The sequence below is a fragment of the Pseudonaja textilis genome, chromosome 3 (genome assembly GCF_049901715.1).
Source record: "Pseudonaja textilis isolate UNSWEBS1 chromosome 3, rPseTex1.2, whole genome shotgun sequence".
NCBI classification, from domain to species: Eukaryota; Metazoa; Chordata; class Lepidosauria; order Squamata; family Elapidae; genus Pseudonaja; species Pseudonaja textilis.
The window spans coordinates 34787755-34814442 of record NC_141992.1 but is presented as its reverse complement, the minus strand read 5'-3'; the positions used below and the strand labels follow the sequence as shown (position 1 = coordinate 34814442).

Genomic DNA, 26688 nt, shown 5'->3' with positions numbered 1-26688 from the left:
AATTCTGTGTGCATTAAATAGTAAAGCCCCTAGTATAATCCATTGAAAGATTGAGCACAACCAATCTTACCTAAATACCAGCATAGGAGGCAGCTATACACAAACTGAATATAAACTGGATTTCTCAATCAGTTCCAAAATTATAACTCAAAATAACTCAATCCAGTGCTTCAGAGCTATTCAAAGCCTCAGCTTTTCTGATTTGGATAGCATCAACTATTTGAATCGTATTAGAGCTTAACTGTATATCGCTAGTAGCTACTTCTTAGGATAATTATGTCCCTAAGAGAACTTTATGCTAGTCCAATTGATGATGCTGAGCTTTTCGCTTTTTCTTTTAAAAAGTCAGTTTTTAGAAGACAAACAAGTAGGTTCATGACCTTTTCCCAACTTGTTTTCCATCCCAAGAAAGTCATATGGCCTGGACAGATGCCAAACCATTGAGTATCCTAGGTTTTATTGAAAGCTCATGACAGTCCTGTCTACTTGCCTTGGTAAGAGCTGCTATTCTTTGAGCTAGCTCAGCTTCCACCTCAGGCAAAGTCTCAGCTTTCCTCATTGTCTGCTGCAGTTTCTGCTCCGCCAGCTCCAGAAGCTCCTGAAGATGCCTGGCCTTCTCTTCACACTGTGGAATGATGCAGAATGGCAGCAATGTATACCAGGAGCCAGAAATGCTAAGGATATTTCCAAACAACGTCAGAGCTCTGTACTCGAATGCATGTATTCCAACCAGAATCGGTTTTCTTTACACATGCTTTTGATTCTGATTTTTAAAAAGCTGAATATCAACATTTACTGCTACAGGATTGCAGGATTTACATTATGTTAATTAGAACATATTTTACACCTGTATAAAATGTTCTGAATTGAAACACTCTGACTCCAAAATGCCATGTCTCTATTCTAACTATGTAAGACAATTATTTAAAATGAAAAATAGACTGCTTTGAGCATTTTACATCATTGAACCTGAAACAATGTTTTGTATTTGAAACAGAAATGTTCTCAGCTTAAAACATCTCTAAAATGCTCAAAATGGAAAGTTTTGACTCAGAATATTTCAAAATCAAAACATTTTGCACAGCCCTACTAATTTTATATATTATAAAGTTTCTTCATAAATATTTTATTGGATTTATTTGTCACTCAGAAAGTTTTCATAATGGAAGTTTATTAAATATCTTCCCAAATAAATAAATAAAATCTTAAGCACAGCAGCAAATCCATACAAATATTTTAAAATTACAGTCTTGTATTTTAACACTCTGAATATTAAACCACTAAGGTCAGAGGTGGTATTCAGCAGGTTCTGACCAGTTCTGGAGAACCAGTAGCGGAAATTTTGAGTAGTTCAAAGAACCGGCAAATACCACCTCTGACTGGCCCCACCCCCATCTATTCTCTGCCTCCCGAGTCCCAGATGATTGGCTGGGTCTTCTTTTGTTGCCCTGCACAGGAGAATGAAGCTGGAAAGCGGGTTAGTGGGTTGGGGTGGGAATGGAGATTTTACAGTATCCATCCCCTGCCACACCCACCAAGCCATGCCACGCCCACCAAGCCATGCCCACAGAACTGGTAGTAAAAAATTTTGAATCCCATCACTGACTAAGGTAAATGGATTTGGGGCCTGTACAAAACCAAATTTAATATTAGGTATTGCTTGGAACCAGTACACAAAGATTGGGTTCTCCCACATGAATCAACATAATACGCCATTTTTTAAACGTTCCACATTTTCAATTGTGATGCCCCATTTGTGAAAAGATTGCATGGTACCCTAAAGAATCGCTGGCAAAGACAAGGCTTTAAACATTTTTTACTCAAAGAAAGTTGTCTGTTAATTTTAACTGTCTTTACAGTTAAACATTATTTTAAAATTCTGTAGTTTTATTACAGGTTTATGTGCAAGAATAGCCAAGCTCAATCATTCACTTGAACAGCGGGTACAGTACTAGTCATGAAGGCTAAGTAGTAGTGCTTCTGGGAAAGAATCATCTCAACAAGAAGAGTATCTAGGAAGAAAGGTCTGCTAAGGAGCCAAAATGGGCCTTCAAAAATAGAGCACATCATCCATGAAGCTCTCTATCAGACTGACACAGGCATTTCATTTGCCGTGACGTTTAAACCCCATTACCTGACGATGGAGAGAGTCTTTATTGGCAAGCTCATTCTCCAACTTGTCATTAAGGTCATGAATGGAAGTTGCTTCTCTCTGGGCTGCCAGATAGCGTTTCTCTAGGGTGGTTATTCTCTCCTCCATGTCTTCTTTTTGTGCCAAAGCCTGGGAAAGGAAATATTAACAATGCAGGTTTACTTCTACAATAGAGTCTAAGTTAGTCTACTTCCATTGTAAACCAGATTCATTTTCCCACTGTTGTAATTGGAAGATGGGAAACAAGTGCTGGAAAACTCCATCACAGTTAAATCCTCTGATACCTGACAGCAAATTATATTCTACACATCATTTGCAGCTGTAGAACATCTGTACAATACTGACTGGTGCCTTTCACTATCTGTCAAATGTATTATCATAGTGGCTTCAAGAATCATAGAGAGATTAACAAGGAAGAGGGGCTGGTAGGGGAAAAAAATGTCACCTGGATTTTCAAGAACTTGCACTAAATATATAAGAAACCTGCCGAGCTTTTTCAAGAATTTTAACAGAATATTCTAAACTAAATTACCTTTCTGGAAGGGTTTAGAATAATTTTATAATTTATTACTATATAACTAAACCCATTTCTTTAGGTACTTCAATAAACTCAGGATTCAGTCTAAGTAGAAAAACTGAATTATTTTAAATTGATTTAGAAGAGGGTTTTTTGTATGCCATCATTTTCACAACTGGAATTTAGCACTCTGACCTCTCGTAGGTCCCTCTGGTACTTGCTGCTCATTTCTTCAGATTTGATGAGGTCCCTCCTGGCTGTGCTTAGATCTTCTTCAAGCTCAGAAACACTGGCAGCCAGACCAGCTAACCTTTCTTTAGCTTGTGCTAGTTCAAAGTTTTGTTTCTCTAGAAGCTCCTGCAATTCCACAATCTGACTTGCCCCATCATCTGGGTGTATAGAGCCATTAGGGAGTCTCTGTCAAGTAATATAGAAAAAGATTCCAACTTTTCATATCAATAGAGAATGGATAAATTAGAACAAGTGTCATTGTAGGTTTTTAAAATCTACTCAATAAGACAAGTGCCATGGTATCAATAATTATTTTTATGTATAAACCACATAATAAGGTGGGTTTTTTCTTCCATTCAATCCTGTCTGATTCTCAGAGGCTGCCTAAACAAGTTCCTGCAGTGTTCTTGGCAAGGTTTTAAAGGTTTGCCATTGCCTACTTCCCAGGGCTCCGAGAAAGACTAGTCCATCAGGGTCACCCCAATGGTTTTGTGCCTAAGATAAAACTAGAACTCTCAGTTTCCTGGTTTCTAGGGTGATTCCTTAACCACTACACCAAGCTGGCTCTACATAAGTGTATAGCTCTGCACAATATACCTTTTGAAAATAAGATGTCTTAAATCAGATGAAATCTTAGAACACGGGTGTCAAACTTGCCTTGTTACGTTGCTGTCACATGATGTTTTGTGATGTTTTCCCCCTTCGTGGAGCTGGGGTGGGCATGGCCTGCATTTGATGCAACCAGCCCGTAGGCTGCCAGTTTGACACCCCTGTCTTAGAATAACTGGAAAACTGTTCAATCAGTCTATTTCAAAATTTTAGAAACAGCAAAGAAAACACAAAATTTGTCTCAAGGCTAAAGAGTCCCATGGAACATAATTGTCTGACTCAGAATTGCAGACATAAAGTATTTCAATTGTATCTTGGCTATTATCCAATTCCCAGAAAGTTGCCTCTTACCTTCCAAAGCACTTTTTGTCCAGATTCTTTGCCCTCAGTCCTTTTTTCATCTTCCCCTACAGGTGCTTCCCTTTGGGAAGATCCTTGCTGAAGAGCATTTACCTGAAAAATACATATTCAGTAGAACTAACAGTTCTCATAAACATGAAAAAAAATGCAAAGCACTTCTATAGAACAAGGGATTTAGAATACTTCTGACAGTTAAACTGATATTTTAACAGATTTCAAAGGAGGCGCACCTACTTTTCACTTACAACAAATTATTGGAAAGAAAAAGCCACATCTAATAAATTATTTTGTGCAGTTTAAACTTCATGATATAATAAAAGCATGCACGTATTTAACTAATCTTACTCATTAGATTGCTGCCATCTGTTCTGTCATTTTCTTTTTTTTTTTCTTTCCTTCCTTGGATATGACATCGTCTAGATATTATTCATTTTATTTGTACTCCATCTGTATTATTATTACAAATAACTCAAGGTGGCAAATTTATCAAACACCCCTTCTTCCTCCTATTTTCCCCACAACAACAACCTTGAGAGGAAGTTTGGGCTGAGAGACAGTGACTGGCCCAAAGGCATCCAGCTGGCTTTCATGGCTAAGGTGGGACTTCAGCTCACGGTCTCCTGCTTTCTAGCCTAGTGCCTTAACCACTAGACCAAACTGGCTCTCTGTTACAATAAAGACAGACCACTTTGCATTTTACACTGGGCTTTGTTGTTCTATGTGCTTGTAGTAAACAGAACTGACAAATTATTTGAGAAACATTCCTATGAAATCTGGGATAGAAAATGAAATGTATATTTACTTGCTGGTGGGCACTGGACAGCTGTTCTTCTAGTGTTGCTACTCGTTCCAGTGCTGCTCTCAGGCGTTCTCTTACCTGTAAATAGAGAGTTTTCTTGCAATTTATTGGACTAAGGTGCCAGATTTAAGAACACCTAGCACCTGAAACTCCATTTCAGAACACAAACAATTTAATGAGATTACTCTCCTCTCAAATTATTTGCCAGAAGGGTGTAGAACTGTCAGCAATAGGACCCTGGATCTTATTTAAATAACAGAATGCTCTTGCGGGAGATTATGATCTTTCATATAATGACTTGGTCTGCATGTGGAAAGAGTACTCTCTGTAAGCATAAACAGAAGATGATTTCAGAAAGTTGTCTACATTAGTATTTTTCAACTTCAGGAACTTTAACATGTTTGGACCAACTCCCAGAATCATTTAGTCAGCATTCTGCAAATTGAAATACAAAACTGAATTAGAGTGGAAGCGGACTGCTGGAATAGCCCTTTAGAAGAGCACTTGTACAAATTCAGTTTTGACAGTAGCTTCCTGCACTGTAAAGCAATAATATTTGAGAATTTTCTTCAAAGGGCAAAACCTTTTAATATGGAAATCATTTAGTGGAAGGATCAAAAGATACAAGAGAGTTCTAAAGAAGTGCTGAGCCAAAGCAATACTAGAGATCATCACAACTTTGTTACTTAAAAAGATTATGAGATAAAAACAGATGGCTTTATTAAAGCTAACCTTTCTCCAACAAAACTAACCACTTTGTAAGTCTCACCTTCTCATCCAATGCTTTATGATGTTCAAATAAAGACTTCAGGGCCTTCAGAACTTCAACCTCACTGGAGACACCTGATGGAGACTGAGCTTGCCGCTTTACTACTGTCATCCTCAGAGAGCGTTCATGCCTTGAGACCAGGCACTCCAAGTGCTCCAACAAAAGCTGAAAATTAAACAGCAGCTCCAGTTATTCTTTATGTAAGTTACTGTAAGCAAGATAAAGCTTTCGGTCCTTGATTTGAACAATTACCAGGTTTAACTGCAAAGGCATTTTCTGCACCAGAAATATAGACATCAGACTAAGGCTGAATCTTAAAACCTAATAGGTAAGATTTTATGTATAAAAATAAATTAATAAACATACATACATTGAGAGATTGTTCACAGGAGATGTAGCAGAGGAAGAGATAGGTAAGCTTTTATAAACTGTCCTTGGATTAATTCAGAAATTATTCTATTGTTGCTTAAAAATGTTTATTATAAGATGATTTATTAGATTGGGGTTCCCAAAATGGGAGTTGTAATGCTGTAAGATGGTTACAATCTACCAGGAACAGGGTTTTTTTAAAAAGTTGATCAAGTTTGTACAGGCAAAGTGGGAGTAGTGTTAAAATTCACTCATACTTTGTCTTGGCAAGCTTACTTTGGTCTTGTGCAGCCAAAACTGAGACAAAAGCCCAATCTGAGTTTTGAGAGACGACTAAACCCCTGAGTCTAGCCATCTGTCAAAACCATTTGCCAATCATAACAGCACTGTGTCTGGCAGATGGTTTCCTGCTAATGTGGCATGTAGTAGTACATCCAAACTTTGAAGCAGCTCTAAGTATAGAATTAGTGAAGTTCAATACTCAATTTCTCATTTAAAATTTCTAGCATTTCAAATAGAAAATGTATTCATGTATAGTTGAGAAAGCTAACCATCTTCCAGTAATGCTGAAAACGGTAAACCTAAGCAAAGAAAGTATGGTGAAAATTATGTATCTTGCCCAAGTTTGCTCTCAAAAGAATAATTAGTTATATTCATGAAGGAATCATATAAATTAGCAACTTTTATTGACAGAACTTGGCTTTTCTTTAGACTGCCTTTTTTCTGTTCAATTGTATCCAATTCTCAGAGACTACCAGGGCAAATCCCTGCAGCTTTCTTTCCAAAGCTTTTCAGACGTGGTTTGCCATTATCTTCTTCCTACGTCTGAGAGAGAGTAACCACCCCAAGGTCACCCAGGTGGCTTTAAGGTGGAACCAGAACTCATGCTCTCCTGGTTTCTAGCCTATTCCCTTAATCACTGCACCAAACTAGCTCTCTGAGAGAGTGCCTTTAACAAATCCCTAATATTCTTTGCAGGGTTTACAAACACCTGAAGGATTGTCACAGACAGAAGGGTATGAATTTATTCTCCATAACTGGACATGGTCCTAAATTGCCTCCGCAGGTATGAAAACCAAGCTATATTCTAAGAAATATAAAACAAGGCCAACATTCTATAGAATTTACCCTGAATTTAACAGAGATTATGTTAAACCCTGTCATAATCAAAAGAACAAGAGAACAGTAATATTAAATATAACTGAAGATGGCAAATTCTACAAAAAGCTTTCAATCCTCTTAAAACTTAGGGCTGGGGAAAACTGCAAATATTCTGTATAATTGTCTATTAGAGAGTCGGGGGAACCTTAGAGAAAGGCAGATCATGCTGCATCTCAATTAACCTAGATTGTTAATTCTAGGTTCAAAGGAAACCATATGATTTCTTTCCTTTTGTTTTAGAATGATGCACAAATCAGGCCATTATGGCATATTCAACAACTTATGATTAAGTTGAATGTTATCTGCAAATATAAATGTGGCTTTTGGATTAAGCTACCAAAAGAACTTGTCCAGAGTAAAACTCATTTATTACTCACCCGCGTATTATTGCGTTCTGCTTTCAGCTCAGAGATTTCCTCTTCCCTTTCCAACAGCTGTTCTCGACATGCATTGAGTTCCCTGGTCAATGTTGCAAATTCCTGCAAGACAACCATAAACTCCACAATTGAGTTAGGTTTCTATAGATTTTGCCTAAATAAAAGTAATGCCATAAAAAAGGGAATTGCATCCTTATCCTTCCCTGCCTCCCTATCCTACCCAAGAAATCACAAAATATTTCAGTTACCCAAACTGGATTTATGTTACACAACTGATTATGAATTATAAAATCAGCTAAATAAAATGTGTAGTCATTCCTCAGCAAACAAAAAGCAGCCCCCTTTTTTTTTATTCTGACACTTATCAGCAGGTTTTTATACTTCATAAGGCATTCAAGTGTTCCAAAATTACATTTATTACTTTGGTGTAATCTGAAATGGCAGTAAGATTCCACTGCCACCAGTACCTCTGCCCTCAGTTTCTCTCCTATTTGAATTCAAGAAAATAAGAAACAGCAAGTGAAGTGTTTCAGTCTGTTCATTTAAGACAGTTACTAGTAAGTGCATTTTTGGTATTTAAAATATCTTGAGCCTTATATGCCAGCTCAAATTGCCATCTAATGTTTGGTAGCAGAACAAAACATAGCTTTGCTTGTTTGTTTTCCTACCAAGCAAGATTTGGATCAGCTTTCTGAGTTTTGTGAATGGCTTACACTGGGGTTTCCTTTCACATAATAAACCCAAGAGGTATTTTGAACTGAGAAAGGGCGTTGGTACTTACCTGATATGCCTGTTCTCTGTGAACTGTGAAGAGCATCCAGAAGTGGGAGGTGCTTCAGTCTCTTCTGGAAATGCTGGGCTTAAAACTCTGGGACACTCCTCCTCCTCCACGGGACACCTCCTCAGCGTCGCCCAGTTTTACAAAGACTGAGTGCCAAAGTCCGGGACTCATCACCTAATCTAGATCCCTGACTGGAACGGAACCCCACCAGACGGAAAGAAATGGGTGAGGCTGGATGCTCTTCACAGCTCACAGAGAATGGGTGTATCAGGTAAGTACCAATACCCTTTCTCCCATGAGCTGTTCAGAGCATCCAGAAGTGGGACATACCAAAGCTTGGCCTGTCCTTAGGGAGGGACTCCGTCTGGATCGAAATCCACTCCTAAACTCTGTGGACCCTCTGCAGGACTCTTCTGCCAAATGAAGCGTCCGCTGAGGCATAGACATCAAGTTTATAATTTCTGACAAAGGAGATGGTGAAGCCCAAGTTGCCGCTCTGCAAATTTCGTCTATGGAAGCCCGTGTGGCCCATGCTGCTGATGTTGCTGCACTCCTTGTTGAGTGGGCTGTAATGCCCTTAGGAACTGAGATGGACTGGCATTCGTAACTTTTAGCTATGGTGGCTCTCAACCATCTACCGATGGTCGTCAATGACACCTTTTGCCCTAAAGTGGATGGGTTGAAGGATAGGAATAGAGCCTCAGATATTCGAGATGCTTAAGGCCCTTCAAACGTCAAGTCGATGCCATTGATGCTCCAGTCTATGAGATGGTTTCGGACAAAAATTTGGAAGCACCAACTCCTGCGCTCTGTGGAAGGCTGAATTTACTTTAGGAGTGAACGATGGATCCAACTGGAGAATCACTCTGTCCGCATAAAACACGCACTGGTCCTTTCTCATTGACAATGCCGCCAATTTGGAAATCCTCCTTGCTGATGTGATTGCAATTAGGAAGGCCACCTTATATGTCAGGAATTTAAGACTAGTGGTTCTTAAAGGCTCAAACGGGCCAGTTGTAAGTGCGGTTAACACCTTGTTGAGGTCCCAGGTGGGATAGCGGTGAATTACAGGAGGTCGTAAGTTTGCAGCACCCTTAAGAAAGCTGAGGACATGTGGATGGTGCACTATGGAACGGAGGTCACCCCAGGCTATCACCGAGGCTAAAGCTGCCACCTGTCTGCGTAAAGTATTTGGAGATAGGCCCTTGGTCAACCCCTCCTGTAAAAAGTCCAATCATTGTCCTATTGATGGGGCAGTTGGGTCGATCTTAGACCCCTGGCACCAGCGACAGAAGGCAGACCACGTGGCTTCGGATATACGATTTGTTGAGGACCATCTGGATGCTTGAATGGAGGCAATAGCATCCTCTGAAATCTGTTGGGCCCTTAAACGGCTCCGCTCAAACTCCATACGGCTAGACTGAGCCATTGTGGGTTCAGGTGAAGTATCGGCCCTTGGGAGAGGGAAACCTTCGATGGTGGAATTTTCCAAGGTTGTTCTCTCGACAGGTCCTGTAAGTCTGCGAACCACGTTTGCCTGGGCCAGTAAGGGGCGACCAATATCAATTCTGCTCATTCCTCCAATAACTTCTAGATCAACCTGGGTATTACCAGGAGTGGAGGAAATGCATATAGAAGTCCGGGAGGCCACTGACATCGCAGGGCATTGACGGCCTCCGCCCCCGAGTCGGGTACCTTGAAATATACCAGGGCAATTGGACGTTGAGAGGAGAGGCAAATAGATCGATCACTGGTTGCCCAAACCTCTGCACTGCTTCCTGGAAGACAGACAGGTGTAGGCGCCATTCTGCCTGATCTATCGTGGCTCTACTGAGCCAGTCTGCTTGTGTGTTTAAGGCCCCTGCTATGTGTTCTGCCTTGAGCGAAAACAGATTGGCCTCGGCCCACTTGAACAACTTGGCCGTCTCCAGCATCAGAAGTTTGGAATGGGTACCCCCCTGTCTGTTTACGTGGGCCTTGGTTGTGATATTGTCTGTCAAGACCAGAACGTGGCATGATTGGAAAAGGGGTAGAAAACTGCGTAAGGCCAGGTGAACTGCTCACAGCTCCAACAGGTTGATGCTTTGTGATTGTTCGGAAATAGTCCAAAATTCCCTGTGCGGTGTGGGATTGGAAGTGAGCTCCCCATCCTATCAGGCTGGCATCAGTTGTGATTGTTGCCCTGTGAGTTTCCTTGAAAGGACACCCCTTGTTTATCATTTTTTCCAACCACCAGCAGAGCGATCAGAGAACATTGTGTGGTACCTTTATCCAGATGTTGGAAGTGGCTCTTTCGGATTGCTGGAAAGGTAGCAGGAACCATTGCAGCTCTCTAGAATGGAATCGAGCCCAGGGCACAATGGAAATACAAGAAATCAGTTTCCCTAACCGTTCAGACAGCACTGCCAGGGAAACCCTCTTTAAGGCTCTGATCTCTCTGGCCAAAGACTGGATACTGTTTAACCTGTCCTGAGAAAGAAAGACCTTGCCCTCCACGGTATCTATCACTGCTCCTAAATGAACTAACCTAGTTGAGGGGATCAAATGGCTTTTATCCCAATTTATGGAAAAGCCATGACACTGAAGGGTCTCCAGAATAATCTTGGTATCCAATTTTGCTTGATGTCTGGAAGATGACAAAATTAAAATATCATCCAGATAACATTGTAAGCGAATAGATTTGATCCTGAGTGAGGCAGCCAAAGCCGCAAGGACCTTGGTAAAAGTCCTAGGGGCTGAAGCCAGACCGAATGGTAGGGCGATATATTCATAGTGCCGATCACAATAGCAAAATCTAAGATATTTGTAGTGAACAGGTCTAATTGGTGTATGTAGATAAGCCTCTGTCAGATCTATAGAGGTCAGGACATCGTTCTCTCTGATGCTGAGCAGAATGGACTGGAGAGTAGTCATCTTGAATTTTCGATAATCCAATGATCTGTTCAGACGTTTGAGGTCCAGAATTGCCCTCCAGCCCCCCGAACTCTTTGGGACCACAAACAATAGAGAGTAACAGCCTTGACCCCGCTGTTCAGATAGGACCTCTCTAATGGCCCAAATATGTAGAAGATGATTGATAGTCTCCTGCATCAATGCCCTCTTAATGGGGTCCGTGGACCTAGGGCTCCTAATGAAAAAGTTCGGGGAGGAGGATTGAAACTCTAGCACCAAACCAAACCTAATAGTGTCCTTGACCCACGCATCAGATGTGGAGCTGTTCCATTGATCAGCGAACAATTTTAGCCGCCCTCCAATGGGAACTGCTGTCAAGGACTCACTTGGGGAGATGAAAAAATCGGCCTCCGGTGCCTCTGGGTTTTTTTCGGTTTTGCCCCCCCGCTGACCTCTATCGGAAGATTCAGACCTATCCTATCTAAAACTGGGCCTGTAGCCTGATGTTCTCTGAGATCTGGGAACGTATGGACCTTGATAGTAGGGCCGAAAGGAACCCCTTCGAAACGACTGGGACGTTCTGTTTTCAGACCTCCGAAAAAGAGGGGGAAGCACTTTTTTCTTGTTTCTATTCTCTATAAGGAGGGACTCCAAGACACTGCCAAATAATTTATCCCCCGATATTGGGGCTGATGCCAACTTGCATTTATGCTTGGTATCCGCCTGCCAATGCCTGAGCCATAGCAGTCTCCGTGCTGATACGTGAGATGCTATGGCCCTAGACGAAAATTTGACTGCATTAAATGTGGTGTCAGCGGAGAATTCTGCTGCTGCAATAATTTTAGCTATGTCCTGGTGGGCTCTGACATTTGACGCCAGCAATATATCCCTCAAGTGGAAGAACCATCATAGGGAGGACCATGTAAAAAAGGACGCCGCTGTAGCTGCCCTAATGGCCCAGGCATCAGAAACGTGTGCCCTACGGAGTGCCAACTCTGCTCTCTTTTCTTCCAGTCTCAGGGCTTCCTCGGCCTTGTTGGGAAAGGTTGAAGAAGAGGCCAGTGCCACAATGGGCTCATCTACCTCCGGCGTTTTGAGAAAATTTGAAAACTCTGGTACCAAATTATAATATCGTTTATCGTACCCTGTTGGGGCTGGGTAGGATGCTACTGATGCCCATTGATTTTGTACTAATTCAACAAACATACGAGGGACAGGAATAGTTTCCGCCTCATTAGCCGGTTGTGAGAATATTAGATCCTCGGATTCGTCCTGAGACCCTGTTGACAATGGATGAGGGTTTGATGTGCCTAGTTTAGCGGTGTTCTTTGCCTTGAACAGTAAGGGTCTAAAGAGGTGCGGGCGAAAAAGGCCAGAAAGGGTAGGTTGGTCCGGAATGAGGCCTTCGTTGTCCAACATTCCCCGTTCTAATGGGTCAGCCTCTGACAACTGCAAGTCCATCTGATGGATTGACACCCCCTCCATGGGAATATCCTGATCCTCAAATTCCACCTCCTCCCGAAGACCCTGGGCTGGTATGTTAGGAATACTGGGGAATACCTGAGTTTGATGTTGTCCCATATGCGCAAAGGATCGAGCAGACAGGGATCCCGCATCCGAAGCGGCCGAGAAGTGTCTGGTCCTGATGGATTGCTGAACTCCAGCCTCAATGCCCCTTTGAATCGCCATCTCCATCCATTGCCTCATTTCGATGGGGATAGTCTCAGGTAATCCCTCCTCCTGTCTTAGGCCGGCGACTGTAGGGGTGAAGGTTGCCTCTGGGATTAGCCGGGCAGTGCTCATTGGAGGAGATGTGCCTATGGGAGGTTGTCCAGAAACAGCCTGCCTGGGCTGGGTAGATAAGTCCAAGGGCCCCATCAATGGACTTGGGTCCTGATCAGATTGTTGTGTCATAGCCATCTTGTCTGCCTCCCTGGCTCGTTTCTGCAATTGCCTTTCCAAAGCTAGGTGCCGTCTATGGGCATCCTTATCCGCTGCCTTAGAGGCCTTTTTGGGGCCCACTGGCTTATCTTGGGACTTATTTGTCTTGGAGCAGAAAGCGTTGTCACCTTCCATTGTGGATGACTGATTCTCTTGTCTCTGACTTTAATTTGTAATTATTATTATTTAATTATTATTATTATTAATAATAATAATATTTGTACTTTGGGGTGATGCCTTCCCCTGTGGTTGAAAGTAGAACGCTCCCCCAGGAGTGTAAGTCTATGTATGTATGTATGTATGTATGTATGTATGTGTATATATATATTATGTTTTCTGAAGTTTTTGCGGGTACTTACATGTATGGCATTCAGCTTTGTTTGGGTATTTTCCCACGTCATTGTAGTTGTGCTTTTAAAGTTGTAGCAACATTTCGGCAGAATCTCATCTGCCATCATCAGGCTTCTGTATAGTGTTTTGTGAGTCCGGCTTTTATAGTGGTTTCAGATTTAAATTTGGAGCAGCCTATTGCTGTGCCAGAATGGTTTTTTCTTCACCCTGATTGGTTGGGAGTCTTGGTCTGTGTTTATTGGTCTTGGAGTTTGCTGTGTTCTGCTTGATTGGTGTTTCTAATATCTCCTGTCTGTTTTTTGGCTCTTTTTGTCTCTTGATTGGCTGGCAATCAACTACAATGTTGTGGGAAAATACCCGAACAAAGCTGAATGCCATACATATAGTTTATATATTTATATATTTATATATTTATATATTTATATATTTATATATATTTATATATTTATATATTTATATATTTATATATATTTATATATATATATATATATATATATATATTGAAGCAATACAGAAGCCTGATGATGGCAGATGAGATTTTGCCGAAATGTTGCTACAACTTTAAAAGCACAACTACAATGACGTGGGAAAATACCCAAACAAAGCTGAATACCATACATGTAAGTACCCGCACAAACTTAAGAATACACACACACACACACACACACACACACACACACACATACATATACATGTGCCTATATCTATATGTAAAACTGTGCATATGGTAAACAGCATCTAAGGGTCCCCAACAAGGGAAACCCCCAAGCGCTCCAAGCGAGAACTTTCTGGATCCCTGGTCCCCAACAAGGGAAACCAGCTGTACAGGATCTGAGGTGGATTCTTTCCTGTCAAAACAAAACGTCCTGCTGTTTAAAATGGCACTTGCGGCTTCACTCCAAAGAAATGATTCAAAGGCAATTGCAAGGAAATTCCTGTTTAATGACTAGCCTGCTTATCCAACATCGGCCAGACAAGGGAAAGCTAAACCCAGGGAGAATGAAGTAGGAAGGTACTGTCCCAGTCCCCAAAAAGGGAAACCAGTGGGGAATGGCGCTTGTGATATTTAGGCGCGAACTTGAGCCAGCCGTTGAAAAAGGCAGGAAGCCAGAATCTCCGAGGTCACAACCTCTTACCACGAAGGCTGAGCTAAAACTGGGGGGCGCTGAGGAGGTGTCCCGTGGAGGAGGAAGAGCATCCCGGAGTTTTAAGCCCAGCCTTTCCAGAAGAGACTGAAGCACCTCCCACTTCTGGATACTCTTCACAGCTCATGGGAGAATGGCTGCCTAACATTATTCCATGAGTTCTGAGCTTGAATCTGGGCATGTAAGACCTTAAGATGACTATAATTATTGTGCTACATGGATTCTGTGAAGTTAGAATAGTGTAAGCATTATTTTTCATTATTAAAGTGTGATATCCCATGAAAAGGAGGGGACAGCCCTGGTGTGAAAGATTGTACTTACAGGCCTGGTGTGATAGAAGGTGTTTCCACCCAAACGCATAGAGACGTGGTTGACTGTATAGGGATATTCAGGTCTCCTACCCTCAACTGTCCTGCACACTCCTACAATTTCTGGGCAAGAATCTGGATAAGTATCGCCATTATCCATTTCATTCTAGAGAAAATCCTTCTCTGCACTGACTTGTTTGGAGAGGGCAGAAGTAGCAAACTGCTTTCTTTCCTTCATTTCTTGCTTAGCCAAGCAACCAGGCAAATGATAAAAGTTAAATTATCTATTGGAACAATTCAGTAAGAAATGTAATGCTTTCTAATGAGTAGCAAAATTAAGGTACTAAATGGAAGATAAAGCCAGAAAGAGAACGGGAAATAGGAGAAAATAACAATTGAGTTTGTAGGATTTTTCTGAGTAGCTGCTCCTCTAGACAGGAAATGTATATAGAGAATACATAAAACAAGGTACAGCTCAGATCATTTCCCATTAAACAAATTAAGGTTATAATTTGTATCAAGCTTTTACTAGTTCTTAGACTGATATTGCATTTCCAATTTCCAGCTTCTGTGGAACTGTCGAGTGCTGCTTTTCTAGTTGTGAGCCCACTGGGAGAGATACTTTTCTTCCCATGAGAGGAAATCACAAAACCAAGACAAAATTGATTTTGCCATCACCATGCACACTCTGAAGGAAATCTTCTCACTACTGACTGTTTTTTTTTTAATGGCATCATTCTAGACTGACAGGTTAGATGTTGGTTTTTCTCTTACATCTAAACCCTTTGGGATGAGATTTTTTTCATCCCAAAGCATACCATGGTGGCCTCCCATTCAAATAGTAATAGCACTTAGACTTATATACCACTTCACAGTGCTTTACAGCCCTCTCTGAACTAATTACAGAGTCAGCATATTGCCTCCAACAATCTAGGTCCTCATTTTACCGACCTCAGAAAGGTGGAAGGCTGAATCAACCTTAAACCAGTGAGAATCAAATTGCTAGCAATCAACAGAATTAGCCTGCAATATTGAATTCTAACCACTGACCACCATGGCTCTGTCAAAAAATAAACTCTAAAACAGTTCTCAAATTTTAGCTTACAATTCATCTATACAATTCATATCATTCCAGTCTGAGTACTCTCCATGTCAATATTTTCCTCCCTTGGACCACAACATAAGAAAGTCTAGCACTGGTCAGAAATATTAGTTAGCTTCTAAACCCAGACAAGATCAAACAGGTGCTGTTACCTGCCAAAATGAAAGAACCATAGTTCATAATTTATCATTTGCCTCTGAATGTTGGTGGCATTGTCCTGGGGGAGAAGTGAGAGAATCAACAAATAGGTACTGATTGCGGCTGCCCCCTCTGACATACAATATTGTCTCTGACAATGCAAATCTACAGCTTCCCTTCAATGAACCTTTCACTACTATGAGACACTATATATTCTCTTTGGGAAGGTATTGTTACATTGTATTTTCATAACATAGAGCATCTGAAATAGCTCAGAGTGCTCTTAATGGGCCATCTTTCCCAAATATTAAAATGCAAACAAAAGAACATTCAGATAATCAGCTTGAATTTTCTCTGGCTTCATATTTTGGTAAAATAAGTATAGTGTAGCATAAGAGATAAGAATGGAGAAATACTCCTGTGTGTGTCTTTCACTGAGACAAAATCCAAGTACATGTTTACAACAAATAGTACTTGGTAAGAAAAATTAGGAGAGATAATTGTCTGATTTATTATCCTGTAATGTAAGTAACATCAGATTGACTTGCAAGGTAACCTTTGAACCAGAAATCCTTGCTCTCATATTGTAATGTGAATGTGCCTGGAGTAGCACTGCATTTTGTTTGTGCTTGAGGCACACTAATCAATATGTGCCCAATTGATGGGTGTCATGTCCTTACTGTTAAAAGGCAATGTGGCATGTGACATAGTTATAACTAAGACTGGTAACCTACTTCTTGATGAGTGGTGGAGGTCAGTATTCATGAGCCCATCGGTTGACGAAGATGGTTTATGGAAGATTGCAACTTGGACTGTAACAAAAGTAAATGATAAAGCATATGAATTAATGAATGAAATGAATGAAAGAAAAAATAGATATATTTTTGGGTCTGCGAAACAAAAGAAAGGGAATGATGAAGTAGATCTGAATGGAGATGACCTGATTTAAAGCAGTAGAATTGATGAGTACAAACAGGAAAGTGAAGGTGTAAGTTTAATTATGAACAAAAGCATTAAAATATATCTCAGAAAGTATAATTTGGTATCAGCTAAGTTATTGTGCATGTATGTAGGAATTCATAGGTAGTAAAATTTGTGCACTATTAAACTAACAAAAGATGATGAAATAAATTAGAGATCATTTTGTGCGAAAACTGCAGTTTTCAGAAAGAATGCATCCCAGAAGTAAAAGTTATTCTATTAGAAGAGATTAAAGGATTTGTCAGAAAGAGGTGAAAGAGTACAAAAAAACTGTTTGGGACACTCAAAGACCAAATATAAAAGAGAATGAAACTTATGAGTAATTGTTTTAAGTAGTTGATAAGATCAGCTTCAAATACATGATTAAAACATGTATTGCCATATGTACATACAAGAAATGATTCATTCATTCACAAGGAATGGATCTTAAAGCACAATTGATTGATTGATTAGGAGACAGTGAGAGAATTAATGAAGGATATTAAGGTGAAGAGAGATTGTACCATTATTTGATAGGATCAAAAATCAATTTTGGGAGAAAACAGACATCCAAAGAACTAAATTATGTCAGAATGAAAGAAAAATGACTACAGGAAGAAAAAGGTTGAATCCTGTTTTAAAGGTTATTAGAGGATAAATTAACAAAATGATTGGCAAGTAGCTATAAAGAAAGACAAGATGAAATTGCTTGGAACAAAATAAAAATAATCATGTTACAAAGTGCTAGAGAAGCACATGGAGTTACGTTAATAGGAAGTATGAAAAAAGTTGCTTGATGGAATGATGAAGGGAAAGTGGTGTAGATGGGAAAAATTCATATATAAGAGAAAAACTGCTGCAAACAAATGAAGGAAGGAAGACGGAAGATCTATGGTGGAACTACCAGCTAAAGGAGAGGCGAGTACCTCTTGGAAGAATAAAAAAAACATTACAACTTGGAGTCAGTGCAGGGGACAAAACATTGTAGGTCTGCCATTTCCCAAGAGAAGTCTGCTGAGATTTTGTAATATAAGGTAAACAACGATAAAGTATCTTCTTCGGCTTGTTCATGGATTGGTTCTGTTTGTTTGCACCTAGCCAATCAGGTGTTTAATAAGAAAATGGTCATAATATATATATATATATATATCAAAAGGAATAACTATTTAAGGTACAATTTTGATGGAAATAAAGCATTGTTTGGAAATCAGTGATACAAACTGATTTTCCTGTGCTTGACAGTGGTAATAAAATTTGGAATGCAACTGAAGTGAAGGGATATTGGAAAGAGTGTTTCTATCACAATTTATAGAGTTGAGTAGAATTGATATAATTATCATAAATTATGAACATCAAAAATGTTGAATAATGTAAGGTTGCAAGAACCGATGATATAACATGAATACTAAAATATTTTATATTATTTGCTTATGGAGAGGCAAGGTTATTAATTGTTCCACCTTATTGTAAGTACTACATTATGCATGATGGTTAGAAATATACAATTATTTTTCCATTATATAAAAGGAAGGGTAGCAAGAATATATGCAAAAACTATAAAGATATTTTTTTTCCCTTATGAATGCCAGGAAAGATTTTAGCAGAATTTCAGGCCACATGAAAGTTGCTTAAAAGGAAACAGTGTGATTGATATACAGTACAATATGTAATTTTTTTTAAAGAAACATTTAAACTATTTTGCAATGGACTCAAGGTTCCTTTGGTCTTGCAAGATTCTGTTAATATAAGTAGTATTCATGGTTGTGCTTCTTATCTGGACTATCTCAAAGGGTTAACATAAATCTTGCAAGACTGAAAGTATTATTCCCCTCTTTTCTCTTTATTATCCAGAACACTAGAGAGGGCCACTTCTGAAACACTTGGTCTCTCCACCTGTAGAATGAGATAACTTTTACATGCCTGTTTTGTTTAGTCTGCAGCTCTTCCTCCTGCTTGTCAAGATCATTCTCACATGCCATTACAGACACAGATTTGTGAGATTCCCTTAATGTTTAAGCTAAACAGCAATTTAAAACAGTTACCTTTTGATTATTATTATTATCTTTTCTCGTTGGTATCATGGTTCTTGTAGATACATTTAACAAGTTTTTCCTCCTTTTATTTATGAAATTCTTTAAAAGCTTATATTATTTTGAATGGTAAAATGCTCAGTCATAAACAAGACACCAGGGTCAGCTTTAGTTAAGGCACTGGCCCTGGACACCAAAGCTTAAGAGGCCCCATTGCCATCCTCCTTCCAAATTATTCTAATTTCACCTCAGCAGGAGGTGGCGCCTTCATTCAACAGGTCCTAAGGGTATTCTCTTAAATTGAGTATATGAATTAGGCAACTGAAAATATCACATTTAAATATTTGAAAATTAAATCCTACCTGGAGAAGCTACTTTAAGGATAATCTTCCTACTTCTCACCCTATACAGCAAGAATGATAGCACTTGTTGTTTTTAAATTTAAATATTTAATAATTATTGACATGTTTTTTCAGAAACAAAATGCAATAATATATGAGGTTGCCAAACTTTTTTGTATTTCCTATCAAGTTGTTTCATTCTTTTTAAAAACATTTTAAAGTATTTTAATATGATCCATACATCGTAATATCTAGAATAGTATACCCACTAAAATCAGTAGAATTTTGACATGACTGATGGGAATACCAACCATTTGAATAGATCAGTTCTAAGCATGAGTATGTCTGGATGTGATCCATAATAAACTATTCTTTATTTTTATTTTTTCTAAACAGGAGGAAGAAAGAAATAATTCTGGAGTATTGGTCTTGTTTGAGGCATCTAATTGGAATTATGGTTTCTGCCAAACTTATTTTGTGAATCAAAACAGATGCCAAAGCAATCAGTACTATTGACTAAGCATCACACAAATAATTAGCCCAATGTGTAGCCAGAAAAACCCTTCCCCCTAAAAAAAAAAAACCCACCAGAAAAGAATGTCCCATTCAATCAGCATAGTGGTTTCACTAACTTCTCATAATTGTCAATATGCCTCCATAGTTTGCAGTGGCAAATATTAGCTGAAAAGTTAAAAAATAAAATAGCAGTAGTGATAGCTGTAATAATAATTTAAAAAATTCTTGCCCATCAGAGTTCAAGCTGAGTTGCTCTGAGATTGCACATGAGCACAGCCTGAATTCTTTCAGAACTGTCTCTGCAGCCATTATATCAAACATAAAAAATATCTCTGTTGGATTATCTAAAAACCACTAGTTTACCATACAATTTCTCATTATAATAAAGCAGGAAGCTTTTAGGAAGCCCATAACAAATAGACAACTCCTTTCTCCTGTTCTTGCCCATTCAAAGTATTCAAAATGGGGTATTCAAAGTGTGCTACCTCTGATTTTGGCAATAGCATAAAAGCATCTTGTAAAAGAGGATGGTGAACAGTCACTGTCATTTGAACCCCATGTTATCAGTAGAACTTAATTTTGTGGCTATTTAAACATACAGACTAAAGTGTGCATGTGTGTGTGAAACAAGAAAGATAAAAACTAACAAGAACTTATAATTAAGAGGAAAGAAAGAGTAAAGATAAAGCCAAAAGTGTAGAAAGAAAAAGAAGAAAAAGAAATATAAAGAATGACTTCTGATTTTCTTTTATAACAGTTATAAGTATAAATTTAAACTGACTTCTTTAAAATTACAATATTAATTTCATTAGAGGCAAAATTGTCTCTATTAAAATTGTCTCAATTAAAATTGTCAAAGTAGAATATACAAAGAAGCAAAACAAATCATATCTCTGGAGCTAACTTATCTAAAAATACAGCTTAAAGCACAATCAAATCGTGCAAGCTTATTCGACCAGAAATTATAAAAGAACTGGGGGGAAATTAATTTCAGGAATTTTTAAAATATCCTACTTTTAACGTATCATTTCTACATATGATTTCTATGACTCTTGATAATGGCACTATGGGAACATAGGAGTATAGAACAAAGTATAAATGTCTGCCCTTTTAATCAACAAACGCAGCATGCAGTTTGAAACAGCAGGGGGGATTTAATAAACTGTAAGTTCCTACTCACTCAGCTATTACTCACTTCCAGAACCCTATACACAATTTTCTGTGATTGTTCACGTAACCTAAAGCAATGAAAAAACATTTATAAATTAGTAACTTCCAAAAGTCAAGGACCCTTTCTTGCATATAAATGCCAATCATACCATGACATCTTTGGAGGGCATATTTGTTCCCAGGAAGCAGCCCTCAAACCATTAGCTCTTAATGGTGGTGGTATAACACTGCCCAAGTCCTCTTGCCCTCACGAAGATTTTTGGAACTACCTATGGTAACACGGTTTCCATTCCTTAACCCAAAGAAAAAGAGCAGAATGTCATGCCCACAAATAACTTCTGTAAGAAGATGCAAATCTTTCTGAAAGTATAGACAGGCCTGAAAACCTAATAACCCTAAAGTATTTCTATCTAAAAAAACGAAGTGCTAGGATGGATAGGTATTTTAAGTAATACCCTGCTTACCTGAAACATGAACATGCTGAAATTAATGCCATTGGGAAGATGGATGTTTATGAATTGGTACCCTGTAGTCATGCAGGAAAATCATAGCCACCTTGATCAGTAAATCCATAGCTCTACAGACTGAAGGGAGAATAGCAACTAAATCCAGGAAGGAAGGTTAGAAGTAGAACAGATTCTAGATGCCACTGCACGCCTTGGCTTGAGATTCAAATCAATAGGAAATCACTTCATATTGTACCTAGAAGGAGGAGGAGGACTGGGCACTGTAACAGTGTCACCAAAGCTTGCAGAAATTCCCCATCTGGTGCCTGTGTTAATCACATCGCTTTTCAAGATACAGAGAAGGCAGATGTATGATTTGGTAAGAGAGGCACAGGAGCTACAAGCAGGAGCTGGGAGCCAAAAGAGCCAGCAGCCTCCCTTAGAGGATCTCACAGATACACAAATGACCTAGTTTGCTTTGCATTGCTTGCATTTCCCTACCCTGAATGTTAGAGGCAGAGGAATTGAAGCAGGAGCAGAAAGTAAATCACTGGATAGCCCCTTAATCCAAGCGGCTTCAGAGCCCAGAAGGCATAACCCTCCCTCAGTGACCTGGCATGCTCTCTGCCCAGCTGCTTGGCATGAACAGATACCATAGCTAGGGCTCTCACTCCAAAAGATGAGCGCTTAGCAGGAAGGTAGCAAATTGAAGGCAGGAGGGGGAGAGTTACCCAAAAGTTAGTCGAAGCCTTCAGCATGGGCCATAGTGATAAAATAGAATTTGGTGACCCAGCTAGAGAATGGCCAAAGGGCATATTGTTCAGTGGGGAAGCAGCAAAACCATAACATGAGGGGGCCAGCTCAAGGGTTTAGTTTTCCCCATCCCTGTCAAGCTCTTATAGGATTCTGTGGCAGCTTAACAGTAGAAGGGGGTTGGCACCACCATAAAAGATTAAGTGGTGAAGTCGAACTCTTTAGTTCAGCAGACAATTTATTAAGGAATTTCATCAAAATACAGACGCGTGTAAATTCAAATCCCAGTCACTATGATGCTAACAACAGACACTTGCATTGCTTTCAAGTCTCTTACCCTTAGTTTAATTTTACTTTTCTGAAGAAAACTTTCCCATTCCCACCACAATAGCATTAAGTAGATAAAACAATGAAATGCTGACAGTTATATTTCAATATACTGCTATCTCTATGACACTTTGTCAAGTCTACATTTCTCTACACTGCTACACCTTTACCTGGTGATACAGTAATGAAGCCAGATGTTTAGACCAAGAATTGCTTAGTTCAAGTATCCATGTTTAAAATAAGGTTTTTGTTTTTAATTTAAGAACATTTATATAGCCACCCAACTCAGTCTGTAACTCCGGGAGGCTTACAAGAATAAAGTATCACACATGCATCTGTACACAGTCTTATTGAAACCTTCTACAGTTTACCCAACCATTTGGAGGGGAGCCTTGCTTCCTGCATGTAGCTTCTAGTAAATGTGTTCAGTTCCCAAGACCAACAGAGTGAAACAAAAGGAACAGTAAAGTCTTTATCACTGTACTTGTTATTTATTATATTTGTAAGCCATATACTTCCAATATAACCACCCAAGTCATCTAAGATTAATTCAAGTTAGCAGACTGGGTTGTGCTTATTCACAGATGACCACTCAAAGAATTATATTTATAGTTCAATAACCCCTTTTTTCCTTCATTGTGGATTTTCCTGAGTCACAAACTGTGTCACTAGCCAGTCTACCAGAAGAAGAAATTTGTTATCATATGGCAACTGAAAATGGATCAGCTCTTCCAAAAATTGCATCTGTTTTAAAATGATACCCAATCTACAGCCCTTAATAAATAATTGAGCTTATATGGCCAACAGATATAAGTCCAGTCAGGAAATATATTGTTGAAGCAAAAAAAATTGTCTATAGAGATACTCAATTAATTAGATTAACCAGACTACCCATTCCCAGTCACCTTTCCTTGTTTCTTAAAGAAGCAATAAAAATGCTTACAAGGCAAAAGGATTCTAATAACAAGGAGAAAGCATACTTGGTGGCAAGGAAAACTATGACAAGTAAGAGGAGTCAACACTTAGAAATGACCCCCTAAACAATCTTTATTCTAAAACACAGCAGCTTTCTTTTCTCAATAAACTGTTGTTTATTGTCATTACTTCACTACCAGAGGTGGTATTCAAAAGGTTTGCACCAGCTCAGGCGAACCAATAGCGGTGATTTAGCATGCTTGGTCGCCGCCTCTTCACCTTGCCTGAAGCGTATGGTCCTGTCCCTCACCCTCCCCTCCCTCGCCTGGCCTGAGAAGGTAAGGGCGACAGCGGGGGATAGCGAAGTGGCCGGGTCCCTATCTTCCCCTCTCTCCCCCCACTCTCTCTCTCTCTCTCTCTCTCTCTGTGTGTGTGTGTGTGTGTGTGTGTGTGTGTGTGTCCCTCAAAGCCATGGCTGGGCCAAGCCAGCAAGCTTTCCTAGGAGCTCTTCACTACTTATTTCATTTCTTCTTTTTGGAATCCAGATTGGCTGAACAACGATCGCCAGCTGCGGTGGAAGCATCCCTTCTCCTCCTCCTCCTCCTCTCATGACCAGCAGCTGTGGTGAGGCAAAGGGGTGCACACATGAGGGGAGACGCTCCTCAAGCAAGTGCCAAAGCACAGCAAAAATGGGTGTGGGGCGGGCGGCCCCTTCCTCCTCCCCTCATATTTGCACCCTCCCAGCCTGCCACGGCCACGTTCTCTTTCTCCCCTGGCCATGAAGAAGCCATGGGGCCATGGCCGTGAGAGAAGGAAACTTTCTCCCCCTGGTGCTGCTGGATCCTGCCGGGAGAATGCCGTGGTGTGCTCTGCTGCTGCTGAAACTGCCCAAGGAAATTCCCCACTACTGGCGCATTTCCAGGATACACTGCCACCTCTCTCTGCCCCTCTCCCCCTCTCTCTGTCTCTGTCTCCCTCTCTCAAAGACATGGCCGGGCCAAGCCAGCAAGCTCTCCTTGGCACTCTTCGCTACATCTTTCATTTCTTCATTTTGGAATCCAGACTGGCTGAACAACAATCGCCAGCTGCAGTTGGAGCATCCCTTTCGGTGACCCTTCTCCTCCTCTTCCTCCTCCTCTCGTGACCGGCGACTGTGATGGAGTGGGGGGAGTGCACACGCGTGGAGAGACACTCCTCAAGAGAGTGCCAAAGCACAGAAAAACCAGGCGCAGGGTAGGTGGTTGCTCGCTTGAGAAGCGTCCCTGTGCATGTGCGCCCCCCCACCCCACCACAGCTGCCAGTCACGAGAGGAGGAGGAGGAGAAGGGTCGCCCTAAGGGACACTTCCATCACAGCTGGCAATCGTTGTTCAGCCAGTCTGGATTCCAAAAAGAAGAAATGAAAGAAGTAGCAAAAGAGTGCCAAGGAAAGGTTGCTAGCTTGGCCCAACTGCAGCTTTGAGAAAGAGAGAGAGAGAGAGAGAGAGAGAGACAGACGGACAGAGACAGAGACACAGAGAGTGGGGGCGAGAGGGGAAGATAGGGAGAGAGAGAGAGAGAGAGAGAGAGATACAGAGGGGGCAGAGAGAGCCATAGAGACACAGAGAGTGGGGGGAAGAGAGAGAGAGAGGGAAAGAGAGAGAAAAAAAGAGGGAAAGAGAGAAAAAGAGGGAATGAGAGAGGGAGAGAGAGAGAGATAAAGAAAGAGAAAAGAGAAAGAAAAAAGAGAAAGGAAGCTAAAGAACATAAAGGGATAGACAAAGAAAGGGAGAGATGGAAGGAAGGGACAAAGAAAGAAAAAGAAAGAGAGGGTGGGAGGAGAAAGTGAATGAGATATATGGATGGATAGATAAATACATGGAGGAAGAGAGAGAAAAAAAAGGAGAGGAAGGAAGTACACAAACCCTGGCTTTAGAAGACGCTGAAACAGCACAGCAGTCTAGGGCTGGAAAGGATCTTGGAAGTCATCTTCCGGTCCAACCCTCTGCTTCAGCAGGAGATCCTTACAGAATCATAGAATAGCAGGGTTAGAAGGGAGTGTGTGTGTGTGTGTGTGTGTGTGTGTGTGTGGCTGTCAAAACTCCAAAAACAGGTCAAGTAGCTCTGAGGAGATCAGTCATAAATTAGAACACTTGCTAAGCAACCGGCCATTAAGCGAGAACCACTTGTATTTGGTTTGCCAATCACTTGGCCATGCCTACCCAGTCACATGGCCACCATGCCACACCATCTGGTCATGTGACCACAAAGCCACAAAGCGTGGGCCCATCCAGTGACGTGATCAAGCCCCACCCACCCAGTCACGTGACTGCCAAGCCACAGCCACAAATTAAGCCACACCCATAGAATCGATAGTAAAAAAAAATTTGAATCCCACCACTGCTCACTACCTCTGGCCTCATGGATATATACATGCTTTGAGCTACAAAAATGCATGTACAGTGTTGCATCCCTGCCTTTTTAGGTTTGCTATTGTAGTTTCCATTTCAAAATAAATGCCATTTTTGCTTTTACCGATTGATAGGTATTGTGTTTCTGTTATTAAGAAACCTGTAAAAGAGAAATTTCTTCTACAGTACTTCTGCTCTTGTGGAGCCAGTGCAAACCATAATGGGCCCTAGGTATTTAGTCAGTCTGTAGCAAAACATGATGGTTGTTATTATTCAGCTGGAGAAATGCTCAGCTGAAAAAAAAACATGCCCTTTAGATAGAATTTAGAAGGCCAAGAATAAATTTGGTTTTATAAAATTATAACAGTTAAAAAGGAAGAACATAATAAACATAAAAAATAATGAAATGAAATGAAAAATGAAATGTTTCCAAAGATGTTAAGGAGTTGGGTGAATTGGCAGACAATGTTATGTCTTTAATAAAATGAAAGAACTTTAAAAGATTGAATTTACAAAACATAAAAGTATGTTGTAAAGGATTGGGTTTTTTTGAAAAAGTAAGGAAGGCAAGATTTTTTTCACAAGGCACAAAATTCTCCAGCTCAATAAACCCAACTTAATGGGTACTTAAAAAGTATATGTGATTCAAGGAGATAAAAAATAGAGTGTTTTTAGATTTAAACAGTCCCAAAATGGCACCGTGAAGAAATGTAACCCATCTGTGTGATTTTTAGAGGCCACAATGAAGAATACATCAATCACTCTGAAGTTAGTCTTTGAAAGACTCTGCTTAACAAGTTGTGCTAATTCTATAAATATAACATAAAAAGAGAATACGCT

At 40.1% G+C, this 26688-nt stretch overlaps 1 protein-coding gene across 8 annotated transcripts in view; it reads right to left on the bottom strand.

Moving 5' to 3' along the window:
* PPFIA4 (PPFI scaffold protein A4) overlaps window positions 1-26688 on the bottom strand; it is a 110101-nt gene that overhangs the window by 48634 nt on the left and 34779 nt on the right. For 6 of the 8 annotated variants that reach the window (XM_087929243.1, XM_087929246.1, XM_087929247.1 and 3 more), the window contains exons 3-9: window positions 7345-7446; window positions 5438-5602; window positions 4672-4746; window positions 3861-3962; window positions 2865-3086; window positions 2135-2281; window positions 491-625 (exon numbers count right to left, since the gene is read on the bottom strand). In XM_087929243.1, the coding sequence (XP_087785369.1) occupies window positions 491-625; window positions 2135-2281; window positions 2865-3086; window positions 3861-3962; window positions 4672-4746; window positions 5438-5602; window positions 7345-7446 (948 nt within the window). Of the gene's footprint in view, window positions 1-490; window positions 626-2134; window positions 2282-2864; window positions 3087-3860; window positions 3963-4671; window positions 4747-5437; window positions 5603-7344; window positions 7447-19354; window positions 19370-21483; window positions 21868-26688 lie in introns of those variants that run through there. The other 2 variants (XM_087929249.1, XM_087929250.1) reach the window with 2 other exon arrangements.